At 38.4% G+C, this 23,035-nt stretch overlaps 1 protein-coding gene across 2 annotated transcripts in view; it reads right to left on the reverse strand.

The window, feature by feature from the left end:
* Positions 1–3,850: 3,850 nt before the first annotated feature.
* Positions 3,851–23,035, reverse strand: part of phip (pleckstrin homology domain interacting protein) — a 199,816-nt gene continuing 180,631 nt past the window's right edge. The window contains exons 36-40 of one of the 2 annotated variants that reach the window (XM_060849675.1): positions 21,248–21,400; positions 19,081–19,244; positions 15,790–16,055; positions 7,366–7,521; positions 3,851–5,462 (exon numbers count right to left, since the gene is read on the reverse strand). In XM_060849675.1, the coding sequence (XP_060705658.1) occupies positions 4,801–5,462; positions 7,366–7,521; positions 15,790–16,055; positions 19,081–19,244; positions 21,248–21,400 (1,401 nt within the window). In that variant the 3' untranslated portion in view covers positions 3,851–4,800. Of the gene's footprint in view, positions 5,463–7,365; positions 7,525–15,789; positions 16,056–19,080; positions 19,245–21,247; positions 21,401–23,035 lie in introns of both variants that reach the window. The other variant, XM_060849666.1, reaches the window with a different exon arrangement.

The raw sequence follows: 23,035 nt of genomic DNA on the forward strand, positions 1-23,035 counted from the left end.
CAATGCAAGAATCTCTAATTAAGTGTTCAGATCTATACCAACAAAATGTCTTTAAACTTTAGTTAACAACTCCAATGACATTTGAGTTCTACAAAATGCTTATTGTTCTTCTCAAAATTACTCATTTTTGCACTATCAAACATGAACTAGCAATTCATGAGACATAAATGGGCAGACAGTATGCAATCCCGGCCCTCAAATGAATTGGCACAAGATCTGGTAATGGATGTCCCTCAGCAGGTCCCCCAAAAATGCTGTTTATTTGTCAAGAATGTCATTAATGCAAGCATTAAAGATGTACAGGTGACTTAGGTAGGGATGGAGAATGATGACATCATCTGGAGAAGGTCAACGTCATGTCAAACAGTGACTGTAGCTTCAGTCAGGTGCTAGCAGGAACACTCCTACACCATCACACATTATGGTTTATCTTGGGTCAAGATTACAAAAAATTACAAAACTTGAGGTATAAATTTATGATCAGATGGTTAAAATTATAGGAGAATCATGTCATGAATTAAAACAGGTGTCACAAAACATTGAAAAGACAAGTGCTAAGGAGAAATTAGTTTCAATTGTTATCTTAATTAATAGTATCAAAAATAAAATGTTGACAAATAGGAACATGGAGTAGGAGGAAGTCATTCAGCCCTCAAGCCTATTCCACCAATAAATGAGATCATGGCTGATCTGTGATCTGTTTTCAACAAGTTTGTATTCTTAAGCTGTATAAACTAACCTATAAAATTCAAGTATGTGAAATATAAAAAGTACAATCATAACTGTACTTCTATAATTTAACTCAAGATTTGTATTTTGAGGAAAAGTTAACCAAGGGTGTACATGACATTATACTATACAATCGAGAATGTTTCAGACTCTATTAAAGTCAAGTGGTGGTGGTGGAGGGGGGAGAAAGGAAAGATTTAGTTTAAGTTACAAATACTGCCCATTACCCATTACTAAATCTAGCATGCAAGTTGTACAATTTTGACAAATTATTGTAGTCCATTAGCATAGGGGCTAAATTTTAGAATAGATTTCTAAATAATATCATAATTGTAAAAAGAAAGGAATTTCACCTTAAGCAAAATCAACACTTTACATTTTTCATGAAAATAGGAGTTTTGAGGAATGTTAACATATATTTTCCTCATTTTCTTTATTAATGTGAGCAAAATACATAAACTAACATGTTAATAAACTTAAATCTTTTACTCCTTTCTGTCCCACCAAGGACGAAAGAAGACAATACAACTAAGGTAGCTTAGTTGCATGTTCACGTACAAATAAATCATGAATGTTCAAAACTTAATAAAGACAAAGATCAAATTCTCATGAAATTATTTTCTTGAATTAAGTTTTATTTTAAAAATAGGATCAGAATAAGGATCCTAAGGGAAATGGCAAAACGCTGTTCTGCAGATATGAACAGTATAAAGGAAATATATATAATATATACGGTGTATGGAGTTTCCCTGTATCCCACTGCAAATTATTTTTAATAAACCCACAATAATGGTGTCTCAAGGGAATAAATATTTCTCAAAATAAGTACCATTTTGGTTATGCACTGATGTTCCAAAGTGCTCTTAAGACCGTTAGAATCCCACAAATTTTCACAAAACAGCAATAACGCAAGTTAAATTCCAAACACAGTATACATTATAGGACAAACATATCAGTGAGTGAATTCAAATGTTAACCTAATCTAGGGGTTCTGATGACATTCATGAACAGTTCAGATTTAATTCTTATCAGAATCCCTGAAATAGGATATGGCCTCAAAACCCACTCACAAGAATCCATTATTTATTTACATCATGTCTGACAAAGAATTACAAAAGGGAAAGAGACACCTTAATTTAGTTTGTGGGCACATTACTGTTAAGGACCAGTAGGAATGAAAACAAGGTCACATTAAACTTGTACAGAAAATGACAATTATTTCTTGGTTCACTGGCTATTGATTTTTTTTAACAGAGGCAAATACTTAAACAAAAGCCAGAATGATGCACAAGTACATATCATAGCTACAGTTTCCAACTTGACTGGATATAACACACTGGTATCTTGATGAGTATGATGCTCCTCTACATATCTGCATTATTTGTAAATGATGAATTGCAAAAATGTTTTCTTAACAACAGTTCATACAAAAATAACGGGTAAGAGGGTGATGCTTGTATAAAAACAACTAATTGTTTTAAAAATCCAATCAAATAAAAATGGTAAACCAAGAAATAAAAACTATCACATTACTTCAGAAAAATGAACAGCAAAAGAAACCAAGCTCACGTCAGTGAGACGATTACAGTCAAATCAGACATCACCCTTACTTTGCCAAGGGGAAATCAGAACTGGGACAAAATTCTGAAGAGTCTCAAAGAAATATTCTGCTTCAGAATGTACTGTTTACATTTGGCAGTTTTGGAAGAAAAATGATCAGCAATCGTGTATACATTTACTGCATGCAGTGCATGGCATTTCATCACTTTCAAAAGTGATTTCTGTGCTCTCACCTTTAAAAACAGTTTTGTTTGTTATTTACATACAAGTAGGTTGTGTCAAAAGATAGAAAACCTCTGGAGTGTAATAATCTTTGTCCCAGCCCTAACCATTAACAAGAAAATAGAAAAAAAATATATTCAAGGCACAATCACCAAATGCTATTCCTTTTGAGGGAAGATACTGACTCAATGTAGCATAACAGACATAGGCAGAAAGTGCACAAAAACGACACTGTGTAGTAATGTACTATTTGCAAGCATCCAATAAAAAGTAATTTGACCACTTAGTTACTGATTACAAAAAAAAACAACTTTCCTTTAAAATCAGAAAATAGGGTGCAAGCTCCAGAACAGATTACTGCATGGAATGGATGTTTCTCCCTAGAAAGCCCAGTAAGCATAATTGAGCTAATATTCATATACAATGGGATCTTTTAAACCATGACGTTTATTAATTGCGTACCAGTGCCAAGTAAGTTCCCATGAAATCCTGTATCATTGAAAGGGTGGGGGAAATTCTCACAAACTGAAGAAGTCTGGGAATTTCAGCACAATTCACATGCTTGGTAATTCTAAAATCTCGTAACTTTTCCCAGTTAATAAAGGAACTGGGCATGTTTTCATAAACCCTTTATAAAGCGTTTATATGTGAGTGTGCTATAAAGCCATTTGAATAGATGGCACATCTCAACCCCATCCCTGTACTATATCTTAAAATATTTTTCTACTTACAATATACATTTTTTTTGTATGTGTATGTGTGTGTGTATGTGTGTGTGTGTGTGTGTGTACGTAAGTGAAAAACATAACTAAAATCAGACTCCTTTTCTTCTTCGGCAACATTTTTTTCCTGATTGTGTAAGACAAGCAAGAGACAACCACTTAGTTCCAGTGCAATGCAGTCTTTTTTGTTTGTCTCTACATTCAACAAATGGGAGAAGCAGCTTCTAATTGCTTCATAATAGTGGGAAAATGACAGGGTATTTGTGCAATTCTTTGGAAAGCTTGAATTGCAGGTGCCCAATGCACTTGAAGTCATCTGTAGATTCTCTGCAGTACATTATAGCTGACAAATAAGCAAGGACTGATTGTTAGCTTCTGGAGGTGAAGTGGGGACAGCAAGTACACTCCAAAATACATGACAAAGTAACTATCGAGATGTATTTTTTGTGATAAAAATAAATCATACCTGCTTAATTGTATTATAGTCAATTATACATAATTGGTAGTGCAAGCATTTGCAAAAATTTGCTGGTTGTAAATGAGTGTATGAAACATCAAAAACTGTAAAAGTAAGACCTGCAATCAGAAAATTTTAATGGCAGGTGCTTTGGGATTCAAAGTAAAAGTGAAAGTTAAATCTTATCATCCTTGGTTGATATTTAGGATTTCAACTTAAATATGCTTATTGAAGAATGTGATATATTTGCTAATGTGCAAACCAATCAATGATAAACAACACAAATTTAACCTTTTCCTTAAAAGATGTGAGCCAGGACAGCATATATATGTTAAATTTTGTAAAGAAAGTAAATAATGCTACTTATATGATTCTATCTCAACACAAAGGAATTGATGGAACAATTAAAGAATTCAAAAAATACTTTCCACCATAAATTTCTGAACTTAACTGACCATCAATGAAGACGTTTGAGAGCTGTAAATCCTTAACTGAAATATTAAATGTGTTTTCAGGGGTGCTGAAACGTGACTCACATTTTGAATTTATTATTTTAGATTACTTTTATAAATTTTTGGTGATACAAGTTTAAAAACAGAATGGAATACCTAAAATATCTCTGAACATAAATTAAAAGAAATGAAACATTTAAAAGGTATTTTTCAAATTGAGGAATTTGTCCAGTTTAATGCCAACTAATCGTCAATAATTGTTACTTTTTAAGAAATGATAAATACCAACTGAGCCCACCCTCAAGTTTGCCTTCAATTCCAAAGCAAAACCAGAATCTGCTGTTCTTCAGAAAACAGAAGATGGAAGTAGGTGAAAATGTACTTCGTACTGTCAAAATTCTACCATGAATTAGTGCGAGCAAAATATCAACAATTTCTGGATTATAATGTAACAGATAGTAACAAGTGAATATTAATCAAGAGATTAAATGATTTTTAAACAATGCAGCCCTTGCTTATTCTGCTTTCTGAAAAAATCTCAAATCATGTCTTTCATCAATCTGCAAGTGACAATGCAGTGACCTCAAGTGCAATATTCCCTTACACGTTCTTGTTAAAAACAAGAAACTTCATTGATTAGACAAAACGCTATAGTTGTTTACCAACCAATCAGGTTAGCCTTTGCTTTTTCAGTCAGTTTCCGCAGCCTTCCCCTACTGGATGTTCCAAAAGTTAAAGAGGAATCTTCAAACAGTAGCTGCCTTTGCTCCTCTTCGGAATCCTCCTCATTGTAGCATGTTGTCCGTCTACCTTGATTCCTTGTTTTCATGACTGATTTACAGCCCACGGCTTCTTCAGTCCTTTCATCATCTTCCACTGGCTCTATGGGCTCAATGGGCTCCACAGGCTCCTCATGCTTCCTACTGTTGCTTCTTGTCTGCATTTTCCGTTTAGCAGCAGCTATCAATTTGGATTTAGCTTTTAGACTCTTTCCTTTGGGTTTCCTGCCTCTTGGTTTCTTCTGCAAAGATTTTCTTTTTGTGTGGGTCTCTGAACTAAAGCTGCTTTCTGAGGTAGCTTCTTCACCATTCTCATTGGATATGTCCTTTTTAACTTCTGCTTTCTTCATTGCATTCTGTTGTTCAATATCAAGTAGCTCTTTTTTACTTTTCCTACCTCTTTTCTTACCAGGTCCTTTAAGACTTTTTACCTCCTGCGGTTTCCTACCAGGACCTCTCTTGACCACAGATTCAGAGATGCACACACTGTGCCCATTTATTTGTGGGGTCTTCTGTGTTGAAGATTCAGCTTTGATGTCACCTGTATATTAGAAGGAAAATAAATATGCTGAGAAAACACACGTATATGAAGGGAATAGGGAATGTTAACAACATATACTGAATAAGTCTATTGAATTTAATATACTTAGATTTTAAGACAACGTTTTTACTTAGTCACATACAAGTTAGGTTTGGGTCAAAAGTGGTTTATCGATTCTTTCATATTTAGGCACAGCTGAATACTTTCTCTTAAATTTATTATCTTTCATTACTTATTCAATTTAATTGAAACTATGGAACAACATGGATTCTAACATGGCAACTCTTACCCTCAAGCCTTTAACCACTGTGTTTCTCTCCCCATCTTTTAGAAACGTATTCAAAATACATTTTTCTGGAAGTTGTTAGTCACTATTGCTAATCTCTCCATCCACAGATTAAAGCTGTTCCCCTATCTAACTCCATGAATTATTGGCACAATATAAGTGACAACAGATTCAGAAGTTTAATATTGTTCTTGTTGGCTTCCAAACTCCTACTGTCATAAATTAAAAATTTACAAAAACTTAGCCACCTATATGAAATTCTACACAAACCCTGATCACCTCTTTAGTTACTGACTTACACAAGTTCCATATTTTATAACCTATTTAAAATCCTTACCATACTCTTCAAATTCTCCTATAATGTTCTAGAGTTATAGTGACACTTGCAAATTTTTGATTTCTTTACCTGACCATTTGTTTCTCCTACTTTTTCTCTGTTTATTCAGTCAGAGCAGAGCTTACAGTAGCTTTTACTCTAACCTCAAAAATTCCAACATAAAGTCTTCTACATTACTAATTTAAAACCTTGTATTACTCTACCTAATTCTGTTATGAAGTTTGCGGAATTTTGTCTTTCATTAAAGACCCTATGTAAATCTAATGCTGTTACTGCAAAGGGAATCAGCAAAGCAAAGTTTAGTAAACAATTGATATTCAGAACATAATTAGTTTATGATCTGAAGGAACAACTTCTTCTGTTTATTGTGTCTGCAGAGTTACAAACACAGCTATAGATTTGTTCCCGTTGGCATGCATTAGCAACACTGTGATCACAACAGCAATATGTCATCTGGTTGCTATGCATTAGAAGCATTGGAAATCTGACAGGAATAGTTCTCAGTTAGCAATATTGTAAACATGTGAACTTGCGACAGGCTGTTCTCTGGTATTGACACTGCAACCTAATGGGAAAATGTCCTCTCACTACTATTTCTGGGGAAATTATAAGCATTTTTCTCTCCCTTTAATCTTTGTTAGAAATGTAGGGTGTCGCTAGTAAGGCAAACATTGGTTGCCATCCTGAATTGTTCCTTGCATTGAGTAACTTGCTAGGCTCTTCCAGACAGCTATTTCGTCAACCATATGGCTACGGGTCTGGAGTCACATGTATGCCAGACCTGATGAGGATGGCAAATTTCCCACCCTGAAGGGCATGACTAAACCAGATCAGTTCAATCAATTAGCTGCCATGGTCATTAACATTTCAACTATCTTATATTCCAGATTTAATGATTAAAATGAAATTCTACCAGCTATCCTAGTGGGATTTGAACCCAGGTACCCAGCGTATTAGCCTGGGCTTCTGGTTTACTGGTCCAATGACATTACTAGCATGCCACCGCATTCTCTTCTTATGCAGCAGTTTGACAATTTTACTGGAAATAAAAGTCTTCTCAATTACATTTATGAAGTTAGCAAAATATATTAACACAATAACATTTTCTTTGCAGACTTTGATATAAAACTCCCTTTCCTACACTTCTAAAAAAAAAGTTGGTAATGCTACATTCGTACTGAATAAAGATGCAAACAGGTCTACACATAATCAGGTTGCTGCTACTAAGATACAGCCATCAAAATAATCAATTAGACATTTGACTGTTTAAGAATACTTGCCTTTTGGTTGTTTGTATGGTGTTGATTTATTTCTACGTGTAAACTTCCTTTTCTCAGGTTCCTCATCTGTCAATGAAGTCTGGGTACTGTGTTTTGATTCAGATAGTTTAGGATAACAGAGGTTGCTCTGAGCTTTCGATGGCTTAGCATTATAGTCTGCTAAAATAAAAATTAGAAAAAGATTTTAAATATGTAATGGGTGGGAAATCTGGCTCGTTGCTGCCTAGTGTCGTGCACTTCAAATTTCCTTAGAGTTCCTTAGACGTGCAAATTGTGCTAGATGCCATATTGGTGAGGGCTTTCATACACTGATGCAGAGCATGCAGCTGATTTAACAACAGCACTGATATATTGAGCTCAGCACTGTAGCTATTTCTTTTTCTTAAATTAGCAAAATGAAGTACACATTCAGCAACAAGAGGGTCACCCAACCTTCAGCACTATTTAAGGAAATCAAAAATTAATTTCAGATTGTTTGCTGGTTGTGTGCTAACTGTTGCTACAGTTCGACAAACATTTGGCTTTTGCTACAGTTATCCTAAGCATCAAAAACCAACAGTGAGAGACATAGCAGATACTGAAAAAGCTTTGCTAACTTCAAGGCTTCGACATAAACCACTCACTCCCAAGTTGCATATCAGTAAGCAGTGCCCTTCGAATGCACCATTATTTGGAGAATGGCAATAGCTACAGACAGCAAGCTGACCATGGGGCAAAAAGATGCAGAAGAAAGAGTTACAGCAGTAGATCGTTTTCTCAGTGCGTTCAGGAAGCAGTTCCCTGCCTAAGCCACAGTGAAGAAGAATGTGAGAAATGCCTGAGCTTCAATTGCAATATCCTCAATTAAATGTGACACCTGCTGCAGCCAAAACTACATTAGAACAAGAATTGTACATGACATGTTCCAAGTAGACCACATCTGGTAGCTTATGGCACTGCCCTACTATATGGGGCTAGTTCACATAATTTGTGTCACAAATCCTCTTTGATTTTACTTTGTTTTGGGCCTATCTGGTGATTCATGATATAGCTTATACCTTAGTAGAGAGGCACTGATAGAATGCAAGAAAGCTTATTGCATGAAAACAATAGGTACAACTACATTTGGTCAGTCATTTTATTAAGACTTAAGGGAGCTGGTGCAGATACAGTAGAATCCTAGTCTCCCCCACAAGTTGACTGTGCTCAGTAGAATTAGTGTAGCCAAGAACCAGAAACATTATATTAAAAACATTATATTGCCATTTGTTGAGCAGGTAACTACCTACATTATGCACCTGTCTCCTTCCAGGCTGGGGTGGGAGATATTTGCAACATCTTGTCATCCGCTTTTGTGAAAGGGAGATCACTAAATCTTTCGATTGAAGAGAACTAACTACATTCATCCTCTTCTTTCAAAGATAAGAAATTGGAAAATTCCAGCTTTCCCCATGCCAGTGACTGCATACCCATTTGTTTTTTTGGGTACCACCTGCCAACACTGCCCTATCCCAGAAGTGAAAAGGATTCCACTCTCTCAGCGTCTATCTGGTATCTGACCGTAGGCAGAGAATCAAGCAGATCACAGAGGTTAGGTATCCTGGTAACAGTCATGATGCTTTCACTCTGCAGCTGTCCGCTATACCAACTGCATTTGAGTCATCACATCAAACCAATCAAAGAAAAATACTGTGGATGCTGGAAATCTGATACCAGCACAGAGGATGCTGAAGAAAGTCAGCAGGTCTGACACTGTCAGAGCAGAAGAGGAGTTATACTGTACTCAAAACCTTTAAACACAGTCTTCCACGTTATAATTTTTCACTGTGACCTGGGTAAGATTTGCTTTTGACATGGCAGCACATGTTCCAACTACAATGCACTTCATCCTTAGGAGGTGCAGTCTAGTTTCAACTAGTGTTGGCTAGATTTAAGAAGCGCTTTAAGGATGATAGTGAGTTTCCAACTGATGCTTGCAGCCTTAAAACAGCAGATACATCACTGGCTGCAAAAAGAAAAACTTCAAATGACCATGCAGCATAAAGTTGCATGCTGCCTGCATTACATCAAACAGATATGGATTAATCATGTATTTTGATCCTGCATTTGTTTTTGGTAGCTCAACAATTGACCCCACTATGTTTTCCCTTTTCCTAATAGAGTAATTGCATTTAATATTTCTTATAAGGCACTTACTTCCTCACAAATAGCACTAGATAGCACTAAGTAGTCATAGCAACTATTACATAGTTATAAATTATTAATGAGTTTCTGATAAATAAAATACTTAATCTGGGTCCAATCAATCAAATGGCAAGAGTGTGCAATTTCTTAAAAATAAGTCAAATTTATCTTCTCATAACAAAGGATTCAAAAGCCAGACAATCACATGGACTCTGGAGTTCCAATTGGAGTCAAGCAATTTCAATTCCTGCCCAGCAACGGATGCTATCAATAATAACAGAAAGAAGATGAAAACAAAGTGTTGGAGAAACTCAGAAGGTTTGGCAGCTACTGTGGAGAGAAAAGCAGTTCATATCTCATTGCAGTGAGACTCTTCTGGAGAAGTGAAGTACAATATGACTTAGAGTCATAGAGATGTACAACATGGAAACAGACCCTTCGGTCCAACCCGTCCATGCCGACCAGATATCCCAACCCAATCTAGTCCCACCTGCCAGCACTGGCCCATATCCCTACAAACCCTTCCTATTCATATACCCATCCAAATGCCTCTTAAATATTGCAATTGCACCAGTCTCCACCACATTTTCTGGCAGCTAATTCCATACACGTACCACCCTCTGCGTGAAAAAGTTGCCCCTTAGGTCTCTTTTATATCTTTCCCCTCTCACACTAAACCTATGCCCTCTAGTTCTGGACTCCTCAACCCAAGGAAAAGACTTTGTCTATTTATCCTATCCATGCCCCTCATAATTTTGTAAACCTCTATAAGGTCACCCCTCAGCCTCTGATGCTCCAGGAAAAACAACTCCAGCCTGTTCAGCCTCTCCCTGTAACTCAGATCCTCCAACCCTGGCAACATCCTTGTAAATGGGAAATGCTGAAAAGTGATGAGATTTATATTGTGAGAAAAGGTGGGGAAGAACATGCGAAACACAAGAAACAGTCGGGAGGGCACAGGAACAAATGGAAGAATAGAGATCACAGGTATCAGAGAACAGAAAACAAGGAGAAAGGTTAGAGGTAGTTCATAGCAGAATACAAGTCAGTTGTGAACCAGGGGAAAGATGAAGGCCAGAGTTCATGATCTGGAGCTGCTGAACCCAGTGCAGAGTCCTGAAGGCTGTAAGATGCATAGATAGAAAATGAAGTGATGTTCTTCCAGCTTGCATTGGATGGAAATGTCAGCATGAGAGCAGGGTATGTATTAAAACGGCAAGCATCTGGAAGATGGAGGAAACTGAATCAATGTGTTCTACAAAGCAGTTACCAACTCGGTGTTTGATCTCCTCAACTTAGATAAGACTTCTCTCTTCATTGATTTATTAACTATGCTTACTCTCTTCCCCAACACTACTAGATCTGCTGAGTTTCTCCACCATATTTTGGTTCTATTTCAGATTTCCAAAATGTGCAGTGGTTTGCTTTTATGTTAAAGTGGAGGGATGAGCTGGTTACCATGGGGAACACGGGCTGTAACCTAGTGATTTGGAGTTCAAATCCCAGCATGAGAGTTTGAGAATTGGAATTCAGTTAAAACAAATATGGAGATTCAAAAACTTTGGGGAACATCAGTAAAACTGACAACGAAGCTCTGTATTATCGGTAAGGTCCAATCATTTCACTATTCCATCAGGAAAGGATAGCTAAAATCTTTACTTTATCTGGCCTACGATGATTCTAGTTTCACGCAAACATGATTGATTCTTAACGTCCTTTGTAAACATTTGAATTGCATTGAATTGCTACATGTCAGTAATTCAAGCAGAAAGTAATAACTGAGCTTTCCACATTCCAAGGATCCATAAATTTGGTTAAAAAAAATCATACATGGAACACTGCTGAGATGACTAACATTTTTTGTCAGCTATAATTGTCCTTGGGAAAAGTAGGATGAACGATCTTCTAGAGCCACTGTAGTTCAACTGATGGTTAGGAGGTTTGCAGGTTTTTACCAGAGTAAATACAGCAATGGAAGTTCCAATTCAGGATGGTTTATGGCTGGAAGGAAAGCTAGCAGGTGTGGAGTCTTCCCAATTATTTGCTGCGCTTGTCCTTCTAGGTACAAGAGATTGCAGTGTTAGAAGGTGCTACAGAGTTAGGCATGGTGAGTTGCTGTTGTGCATCTTTTAGATAGGAAACACTGCTGGATTTGTGATGGACAGGGTGACTTTGTATGGTGGTAGAGTGAGTGCCAATCAAGCAGACTCCTTTATCCTGGATGGTGTTGATTTTGAGTATTGTTGGAACTGTATTTATCTAGACAAATGGAGAGCCTTGATGGTGGCAGAGACACTTTAGGGAGTCAGGAGGCGTATTGTTCACTGCAGAATTTCTAGCTTTGGACCTGCATGAATAGCTACAGTACTTATATATCCGGTTCTCTAAGTTGCTGGTGGATGGGATCCTCCAGGTTGTTGATGATGGGAAATGCCACTGAATATCAAGGAAGATGGTCAGATTCTCTCATATTGGCGGTGGTCATTCTTGGCACTTGTATGGCACAAATTATCCTTAACAATTAATAGCATAATGCTGAATACTGTCCAGGTCAGTAGCTGGGGAGTTATGAATGTACTGAACATCATCAATGAATATCCCCATTTCTCACCATTAATGAAGTGGCTGTAAATAGTTGAGACACTACTTCAAGGAGTTCTGTTGCAGTATTCTGAGGATGAGATGATTGGCATTTATAACCATTTTCCTACTTTCAAAGTCTTACTTCAGCGACTGGACAGTTTCTCTCATTTTCACTTGCTTGGACCCCATTTATGTTAAATACCAAGGCTATAACAACAAGTATTCCAAGTGGCCCTGCTGGAAACCAAACTGAGCATTCCTGATGAAGGGCTTATGCTCGAAACGTCGAATTCTCTATTCCTGAGATGCTGCCTGGCCTGCTGTGCTTTGACCAGCAACACATTTGCAGCTGAGTATCAGTGAGGACATGCATCGATGAGTAAGTGTTATTCAATAGCACTGTCAATGATACCTTTTATTACTTTGCTGATGACTGAATTGGCCATTAACATCTTAATCAGCCTAAATGAGTTCATCCTTATTTAATAAACAGGACAAACTGTGGGCAATTTTTCAGTGTCAATATTAAACTATTCTGGAACAACTTGGCTATGGACACGGCCAGTTCTTGAACACAGGTTTCCAGCACGATAACTAAGTGTTGCCATGGCTCAGCACTTTTACCATATCCAGTACTTTCAGGTGTTTCTTGATATTATTGCTAATTGGTGTTATTGGAGTAAATCAAATTGATTGAAGACTGGCATTTGAGACAGATCTCAGGAAGAGACCAAAATGGACTATTCACCTCAACACATGTGGCTGAATTGGTTAAAAATGTTTCTGCTCAGTGTTCTGCAATCAAGTGCTGTCCTACATCATTGGAGATTGAGGCTTTTTCTCCATCGAGTTATCTAATTCTCCATCATTACTTACAATTGGAGAGGGCAGGAAATGCAAAGTGTTGAAAGTTCCACAAGTTGAGGAATGGCTAAACTCAGTCTTTAGCATGATCCTTCTGCTGTTTTGCATGCATTTCGTTCCATCCTGTAGCTTCACTAAGTTCATGTGTCTCATTTTGAGGTACGCTCAGTGCTGCTCCTGGCATGGCCTCCTGCATTCCTCACTGATCTGGCCTGATGGCACTGGTACAGTGAGAACTGCTAGGCCATGAGGTTACAGCTTGAATAAAATTTTGCTGTTGCTATTGGTGCACAGTGCCGCACAGATATTCAGTTTTGTGCTGCTAGACCTGATCTTAATCTCTCCTGGTATTATGGTCACAATGTATGACAGGACTTGGTCTGCACAATAATGCCATGGATAGGTGCACTGCAACAGGTAGACTGGTTAGGATGAGATCAAGTAGACTCTTTCCTCTAGTGGATTCCATCACCAGCTGTTACCAACTTGGTCATGCAGATGTGAACTTCAGGAGTCAGCTAACTTGGTTAGTCATCATGCTCTTCAAAGTTGCTCTTCTTCATGCAACATTGAAACATCTACTAAGATTGTTTTCTATGCTGTTGATACGTTCGGTGCTTCCTCATATCAGTGAACCAGGCGGATTTTTACAACAAATCTGTAATTTCACATTCACCATTATTCATGCTCGTTTTAAAAATTCATTTTCAATAATTGAATTTAATTCAGCAGATGTCAGAATGGAATCTGAATTTCAGTCTCTGAGGAATGAGTCTGGGCCTCTGGGGGATTATAATTCCTGTGACACTGCTACTACCATGCTACAATTTCATAAATGAGCAGTATCAAAGAGGTGGATGATCAAAATGATTCAGGGACATGATTAAAAGAATTGTCCATTAAAGATAAAGCATAGTTGCCCATCCACCACTTGAGACAAAGAGAGCAGACTTGTGGTGCGTGTGGGGAAGACACCAAAAAGTCTGCAGATGGAGGAGTAATGTCAAAGGTAAACTGGGCTGAGTGGCCTGCTTCTGTTCTTATGCTGCAATGACTAGCAGAAAGTGAGGACTGGCGATGCTGGAGACCAAATTCAAAAAGTGTGGTGCTGACAAAGCACAACAGGTCAGGCAGCTTCTGAAGGGCAAGAGAGTTGACGTTTTGGGCATAAACCCTTCATCATGAAAATGGGAAGGGAGAAGGGGCTGAGAGATAAATAGGAGGCTGGGGGTGGGGGTTAGCAGGGAAGAGGGTAGCTTCAACTGTCCTACCTGTCCACTTTCCTTCCACCTATCCACTCAACCCTCCGCTCTGACCTATCACCCTCCCCCACCGGCAATTACCTAGCACCTTCCAACATACCAATCCTCCCCATCCCCCCATTTACCTCTCAGTCCCCTTCTTCCCACCCCACATTCCTGATGAAGGGTTTACGCCCGAAACTTCGACTCTCCTGCTCCTCAGATGCTGCCTGACCTACTGTGCTTTAACAGTCCCACACTTTTTGACTCCTATGTTGTGCAGCCTGGAGGAGTGGGAGAGGTGATAAACAAGATTTCAAATCTTATATCTGATGTACTAAAATTAAGTTATATCATTGAGGACAGTGGTAATAGGCAAGCAGCACTTATGCAGGACAACAGATGTGTGCACACGGGCTCAAATTTACAAACTGTTTCAACCCTACAGCATCCAGAAGTGGACTGGAGCAACTGAGTCTCAGTTTCCAAGAAGTCCATTAGAGCTTCAGATTTTCTGAAGAAGGTGAATCCCTTCTATAAAAGAAGCTATGAGGACAGAAGTTCTGCTTGGGTGTTGCCATGGTTGCAACAATCCAGTTCAGTCTGATTATGTGGCTGGGGAGAATATGATGATAAAGCTACTGAGTGTGTGCTAAGGCGTGAAAACAATATGAGCACTGAAGTACCTTCCAGTTTAGCTGAAATTGTAGTAACAAAGAAAACGGAGACGTGACAAAAATATCTGCAAATAAAATGTTTGTCAATTATTAGCTGCTCTCACAAAGCTAAGTGCTCAAAACATAGCTATATATTCCAGAAGAAAATATTGAGAATTTGACTACAAAGGGCAATGAACCCATCTACTAATCTCACATCTTATTAAAAAATCCATAAAATTCCTTCAGTGTTCAAAAAGTAAAATAAATTACACTGTTCTAACATCAGATGCAGAGAAGAATTTTTGTATTTTGTTTAAATGCATTTCTATCTCAAGTTACACCTGATCTTATTATAGAATCATTGAATCCCTACAGTGTGGAAGTATACCATTCAGTCCATCAAGTCCACACTGACCCTCAGAAGAGCACCCCACCCAGACCCACTCTCCCTACACTATCCCTATCAACCTGCATTTCCCATGGCTAATCTAAGTATCCCACACATCTCCGGACACTATGGATAATTTATCACAGCCAATCCACCTAACCTGCACATCTTTGGATTGTGGGAGGGAACAGGAGCACCTGGAGGAAATCTATGCAGTTATGGGGAGAATTTGCAAACTCCATAGACGGTTGCCCTTGGGGAATCCACCCCGGATCCATAGCGCTCTGAGGCAGCAGGGCTAACGACTGAGCCAGTCTACCGCTCTGTTTTCCCACTGTTATCTGGTCATTATATTGTGGGAAACCTGGGAATTGAGAGTGAGTGCAACTGCTACTGATAGCAACAGTCCATTTAATCATTAGCCTATATTTCAATAGCTTTTCAGATTTTATTTAGCAAGTTGCTGGCACTGGAAATTCTACTATCAGCCTCAAAATAAGCACAAACAACAAAATCCATCTCTTACTTGAAGATCCTAGAGATGCTGCAACAGAAGACTTTGAAACAGCTGCCACTGCCGCCAATGAAGATGATGCTTCTGTCTCAGAGGTAATCCCCAGTCGTAGCCTTGTTCTTCTGGTCCGGACAATAGTAGCAGATTCACTTGCCTTGCCATTGGCCTGAACAACAGATGCTTTCATACTTGTTGACCTGACGGGCGTAGATACGGGTGAAGAAATTGACTCCTCTATCTTGGCTTGGGGTTTTAAAAACCTTCGTTTTCTTTCAGGGCTGCAATTAAAACACAGATGGTCAGCATTTATCTATAGTTGAAAACTTCACATTTTCTTTGACATCTTCTTCTTTTTCAAAATTACTCAAGAAGCAGTTAAAACCATCTTACCCTCTTAGCTCTTGTTATGACCATCAGCTAAATAAAAGACAGACAGCAACTAATTCAAATTCGCATCATTGTTTGTTTGAGAACAATGAATCAAAGAATGATCAAATGCTAACTCTCAAGAGTAATTATTCCTAAACTGTGTCTTTGTATTTAGGAAGTGCTCCTTGTTTGTCAATCTTTGGTGATTCAAAATCACCAGAATGAACATAGAGTCAAAGAGATGTACAGCATGGAAACAGACCAGGGTCCAACCCGTCCACGCCAACCAGATATCCCAACCCAATCTAGCCCCACCTGCCAGCACCTAGCCCATATCCCTACAAACCCTTCCTATTCATACACCCATCCAATGCCTCTTAAATGTTACAATTGTACCAGCCTCCACCACTTCCTCTGGCAGCTCATTCCATACAAGTACCACTTTCTGGGTGATAAAGGTAGCCCTTAGGTGCTCTTTTATATCTTTCCCCTCTCACCCTAAACCTATGTCCTCTCATTCTGGACTGCCCGACACCAGGGAAAAGAGCCTATTTACCCTATCCATGCCCCACATAATTTTGTAAACCTCTATAAGGTCACCCCTCAGTCTCCAACACTCCAGGGAAAACAGCCTCAGCTTGTTCAGCCTCTCCCTATAGCTCAAATCCTCCAACCCTGGCAACATCCTTATAAATCTTTTCTGAACCCTTTTAAGTTTCACAACATCTTTCCGATAGGAAGGAGACCAGAACTGCATGCAACATTCCAACAGTGGCCTAACTGTTCATTCCTGTGCAGCCGCAACATGACCTCCCAACACCTGTACTCAATACTCTGACCAATAAAGGAAAGCATACCAAACGCCTTCTTCACTATCCTATCTACCTGCGACTCCTTTCAAGGAGCTATGAACCTGCACTCCAAGATCTCTTTGTTTAGCAACAGTCCCTAGGACCTTCCCATTAAGTGTATAAGTCCTGCTAAGATTTGCTTTCCCAAAATGCAGCACCTTGCATTTATCTGAATTAAACTCCATCAGCCATTTCTCAGCCCATTGGCCCATCTGGTCAAGACCCTGTTGTAATCTGAGGTAACCCTCTTCGCTGTCCACTACAATTTTGGTGTCATCTACAAACTTACTAACTGTATCTCTTATGCTCGCATCCAAATCATTTATGTAAATGACAAAATGACAAATGAATATGTTGCGTTACAACTCCAAACAATGCACCTACCAACTGAATCACAGGATCTTATGGCACATTCAACCATCTTGCTTCTGCAAAAGAACTATCCGATTTATTTTCTCGTCTTTGTTCATTTCCCAAAGCCCTCAAATTCTTAGTTTCATGTAACCAATAAAGTCACTATGTAATTTGCCTCTCTCCATCTTTTCAGGTGATACATTCCACATTATGCAACACCCTAAAATAAATGATCCTCATCTCTAGTTCTTTTGTCAATTAATCTTAAATCTGTGTCTTCTGGTTACTGATCCTCAGTAAATTCAATTTCTTTAGTAACACGTTTGAAGAAACCTTTTCTGTATTCCTGCTGAAGCTCTATTAAAATAAATTCAGACGTGAGGAAGATGAACAATTTTTTTTCACAACTGTGTGTGTTCTGGTTTTAGAACTTATCAATTTGCAACAGCCCCTGTGGAAATGCAGGGAACTTAGTCACCATTCAGTTTTAGGCTGCAAAGTGCACAGTAACATTCACACAGGCTGGGAAATGACCAACAAGACAGAATCTAACTATCTTCCCTTGATATTCACGAGCAATACTATTTCCCACCCTATTAAAATCATAGTGGTTTTACCACTGACTATAAAATGAACTAGACTAATCTTGTAAACATTGCAGCAACAAAAATAAGTCAAAGTTTAGGAGTCTTGCTTAGATTAACTCACCTCCTGACTTCTCAAAGCCTTTTCACTATCTACAAGGCATAAGCCAAGAGTCTGATGGAATACTTTCCATCTCCTTCAATCAGTACAGCACCAAAAACACTAAAGTAGTACATCACCACCCAGGATTAACCACTTGTTAACCTCATTTACATCTCATCTAAGATCTTCAACATTCTCTCCCTTTGTCACCAACACGTACTGGCAGTAATGTGTACCACCTACAAGATGGACTGCAACAATTCACCAAGGTTCCTTCGACAGCACCTTCCAAACCCACAAACTGTAACACAGAGAAGGGCAAAGGTAGCAGATACATGGGAACATCACTACCTTCAAGTTACTCACCATTCTCATTTGGAACTGTATTTTCATCCCCTTGCTATGTTTTGGGTCAAAATCCTGGAACTCTCTTCCTAGCACTGTTGGTGTCCTCACACCTCAATGATTGCAATGGTTTAAGAAGGCAGCTCACCACCACTTTATTAAAAGGCAATTGGGAATGTGCAATAAAGGCTGGCCCAGCCAATGATGACCACATCCCGGGAATGGTAAAACAAAATACTACAATGAGGTATTGGTCAATATTTTTATGTCATACAGAATGCTTTTTTTCCCATTCCACAGAACTTTAAACTGCCATCTTTGATTAACTAGGATAGCATTAAGAAAATCTTCCCCAAATCATGAAAATGATTTAAATACTTTAAAAGTTTCATTAAATTTTCTGTAATATGCATTAGCAAGAACAATTTGTTAATACATTTGACATAAGAATAGGGTTAGAAAAGGTTAACAGATCATCAATTTGTGGACACATGCTTTTGTTCGAAGTGTCCTCTAGGGTAAAAGTTTGGTTTTAATGTACAGTTTGTGTCCAGAAGAAAACAAACTAATATCTGATCTGTATCCTCAAAGCAAAACTACTTTCATGTACAATGTCCTTAACACAGCATGGATAATGCATGCAAGAGATTGCTACTGTAATTTATGAGCCCACTTTAACTTTCCTGTATGAACAAACCTTGATGCTGCACTGCTTGAAGGAGAGCTACTTCTCCTTCGTTTCCGCCTTTGGCTGGAAGCCTTCTTTCTTGAATAGAATCGAACTGCTGCCTTGTAATCAGAAATAATGGAGCTCATGTGTTCTTCAAATAATGCTGATAACCGTAAACTCATGCTATAGATCTGGTGAGAATAAACACTTAATTATGAGACTGAATTAATGTAATATACACGCCTATTTCATTGTCTAATTAACAAGCAATTTTCTCCAAATAAGCTCAACAATTCATGCCAGTCCATTACATTACTTCAGGGATTTATTAATTACACTGCTGCATGACAACAATGCTTCTCAAACAAGGGATGACAATTCTCGCTCTGTTGAATGTATCGCCCCATCCAGAAGAAGAATCAATGGTCAGCTGACAGGTCTGGGAAAGGCTTGCCCTGCAGTAATAACATGCTATGGGTAGGCTACATTGATAGATGGTGGGACTTCTGCCCCTCACAATGAAGTCATCCCATCCCTGGAGCCAAATCCTGCAATCCCAGAGCTCCATAATTGGCACTGTTGGGACTGCACGTAGCCTCACATAGGAGGTCTGATTAATTCCAGAGTGAGGCAAGCAAAGGGCCTTTAACATCTCAAACAGAGAGAGGAGGGGGGCTAAATGGGAGTTTAGGGGATGGGTTCTGTATAACAGCTGTGTATAGGGGTACAATCTTCTCAGGAATGTCCCAGATTTAGCCAAATGCACCCCCTTTCCTCCTTACTGCTTTAAATACAAAAAAGTCCATTTCTGCCCTTTGCTGACAGATTTACAGCATGGGCAGGATAACAATGGTGTTACTAACCTTTAATTACTTATTTACATATTGTCAGCAGTTTGTCAATTTCAGCACCCAGCCACATGGTGATGAGTTTGGGTAGAAACAGGAACTTGGTATACTCACCACCTGAAAACACACTCAGCAGAGGCATGTACTAGCCAGCTCTAGTCACATCACATTATCGTCAATTTATGTAACTCTGCTGAATTCTACAACTCCTTCATAAACAGATTTGTTTTTGCACTATTCAAAGAACAGCAAATTCTCCCAGTGCACTATCCAATATTTAAGACTTAACCATATGTCACAGATTATCAAGTCAATTATTTCATTTATTTTGAATATTGCAGCACATAATATGATCATTCTGCTTGCTTACATTATATCAAGATTGCATTCTAAAAATTAAAATGTACAGCCTTGGCTGAGAAACATTTGGCAAAACTTCATGTCATTAAATTACAATCTAAACGCATGTTGTTCTTTCCACTTCAGTGCAAATACAACCTGTGACCTGATGTTACACTTTAAAATATCAGGTCAATCAGCATTGCTTTACAATTCAAGGTATGAGAGCCAGTTAGTTCAGCTGACTGGATGACTGGTATGTGATGCACAGTGATGCCAACAGCATGGGTTCAACTCCCACATCAGCTGACATCATCGTGAAGTTCCCATCTTCTCACTCTTGCCCCTCACCTGAGGTGTGGTGACCCTCAGGTTAAACTCACCATCAGTTGTCACTCTAACGAGCAAGCAGCCCACAAGACAATGGAAACTTTACATTTAACAGTTAAAGGACCAAAAAAAAAGACAATTTCCAAGAGTTCCTATGTAGTAATGTGCACATTCCTGCTGAGAATGGCGACTTATTTTGTCTCAAGAAGTTTTGCAACAGTCAGGGTGGGTAAGTGAGTTGTAATGCTCGTTCCACTAGATCCAGAGGAATCAGTGGAAGTCATTTGGCTATTTTTCTGGACATCAAAGAACTTCCATCATTTTACTACTAATTCTTTGCCTTTTGCCCACATCAATAAGCAAGATATTTATCCAGAGAAAGGGTTGGGTTGCGGGGGTGTTGAAAAGACCGAGACAGCGAGAGAGAATGGAAGAGAATGAGCGAGTATTTTAACACCATTATATTTTTGTTGGTTTATAAAGAACAGAAACAGAAATATTTGGACTTTGGGAGTAGCAATGCCCCCAAAAGTAAATGTACTTTTGTATTTTATTCATTACTAAAAGGCCAACAATGAAGAGCACACACTAATTTCTTAAATATTGATCAAAGATGCATTCTGACTTTTTTTTAATCATTTAGGTTTGCCAATGTGACATTTCAACTGTTAGCTTACCCTTGATTTTTTGCTGGGAGTGTAAGACTTGGAATTGCTAAAAATAAGGCGCACATCCTTACGCAATTCCAATGGCGTCTCATAATTTCCAGCTTCCAGTGTCTCCTGAACTGTTCCAAAATCCATCGGTGTATCTATGATATCTCTATAATCCTGAAAGAAAAGGTGTTTACAAAAATAAGATTGCTAATATGAGAAATGAAGGTAAAGGTACAGAATGTGAAAGTGATCCAATGGACCAAGATGATTATTTCCCTTGTTTCCGATTAACTTCCTCACCAATTTTCAAACTGATTTACAGAAACATAAATGAAACCGTACAGGCACTTGATGGAAATAAATTTGCAGGGTTACAGGTGTCCTGAAGGGGAAATGCATACTGACTGGACTGCTTAACAGAGGGCTGGCACGGACTCACCGTGCTGAATGGCCTCTTTCTTTGCTGTCAATTACACTAAATTTCGGCTAAGGTTGCAGCAGCTGATGACCAGAATCCCCAAATGTGCTTTCTTTTGTTAGTCCATGCCTCACAATAGTAACTGTGAACATGTGGAAAAAATGTATGAAGTAAATGGACATAGAAAATGCAGAAAATACTCAGCAGGTCAGGCAGCAACTGTGGAGAGAAAAAGGTGATGTTTCCAGGTTGAGATGACCTTTCAAACAACCTGAAGCATTAAAACTGTTTCTGTACACAGATGGTGTCAGATTACTGAGTACTTCCAGCACTTGTTTTGTTTCGAAATTTTAACTTTGGACGTATTTTGCTTTTACACTCTTAATGCAAGATATCCAGCAATCCTCACTGCATACGGCAGTGACTTCTTTTCAAAAGGCGGTTAAGAAAAAAGTACAAAACACTGGAAATCAGAAACAAAAATAGGAAGTGTCAAAGGCAACAGATAAATTAATATCCAAAAAGATGGATTAATGTTTCAGGTGGGACAGTAATTTATTTTATCTTTTCCTTTCAGTGATGAAAATTCTATTGCATGGTCTTTGCAATTTGATGCCAACTTGTCTGAATTCCTTGGTCAGATCCTGTCACTTGGTCACAGTGAATTTACTCTAGGATAGATTTTTTCCAACGACATAAAACCTGACTACCACCTGATGAAGGAGTGTGCTTCCAATTAAACCTGTTGGACTATAACCTGGTGTTGTGTGATTTTTAACTTTGTACACCCCAGTCCAACACCAGCATCTCCAAATCATGACATAAAACCTTAGCCAACAAACCACATGAACTACCATGCATTGGTGAGGTTACTTTCCACACTCTTGCAAAACTTTCATAGATGGTTGCACAAAATTTTCTCTCACAATTGGTCAAAGACGGTGATTTAATGCTATATTTCATCAGCTGGACCTTTTGGGTTGGAAGGTTTGCTAAACTTGCAAAATTTTGGGGTGGACAGGAACCAAATGCCCCTGAAAAATGATTTAAAATACTGAACAATGTACAAATAACGATACGGTTTCAACACAGATCAATACTGGAGCCTCACCTGGATTTTTGATTTAAATTGTTTTCAGCAAACAGAGTTTGATTTAATGTCTGCCGTTTAGCAGTTCATGCAATATTTTGAAAAATGCAACCCTGACTATACCTGCCTGATTATTCACAATCCTGCAAATTTCTGTTTCTCAAAAACAACAATTAAAATTTGCCATGAGCCTTTTGATTTCTCTTTTCAATCAATCATGAGCTACAGTGTTGCTAGCAAGACCAGCATTTATTGTTCATCCCTAATTTCCCTTCAGGAGATGATCTAATCTTTTCAATCA

This window comes from Hemiscyllium ocellatum, chromosome 3 (genome assembly GCF_020745735.1).
Source record: "Hemiscyllium ocellatum isolate sHemOce1 chromosome 3, sHemOce1.pat.X.cur, whole genome shotgun sequence".
NCBI classification, from domain to species: domain Eukaryota; kingdom Metazoa; phylum Chordata; class Chondrichthyes; order Orectolobiformes; family Hemiscylliidae; genus Hemiscyllium; species Hemiscyllium ocellatum.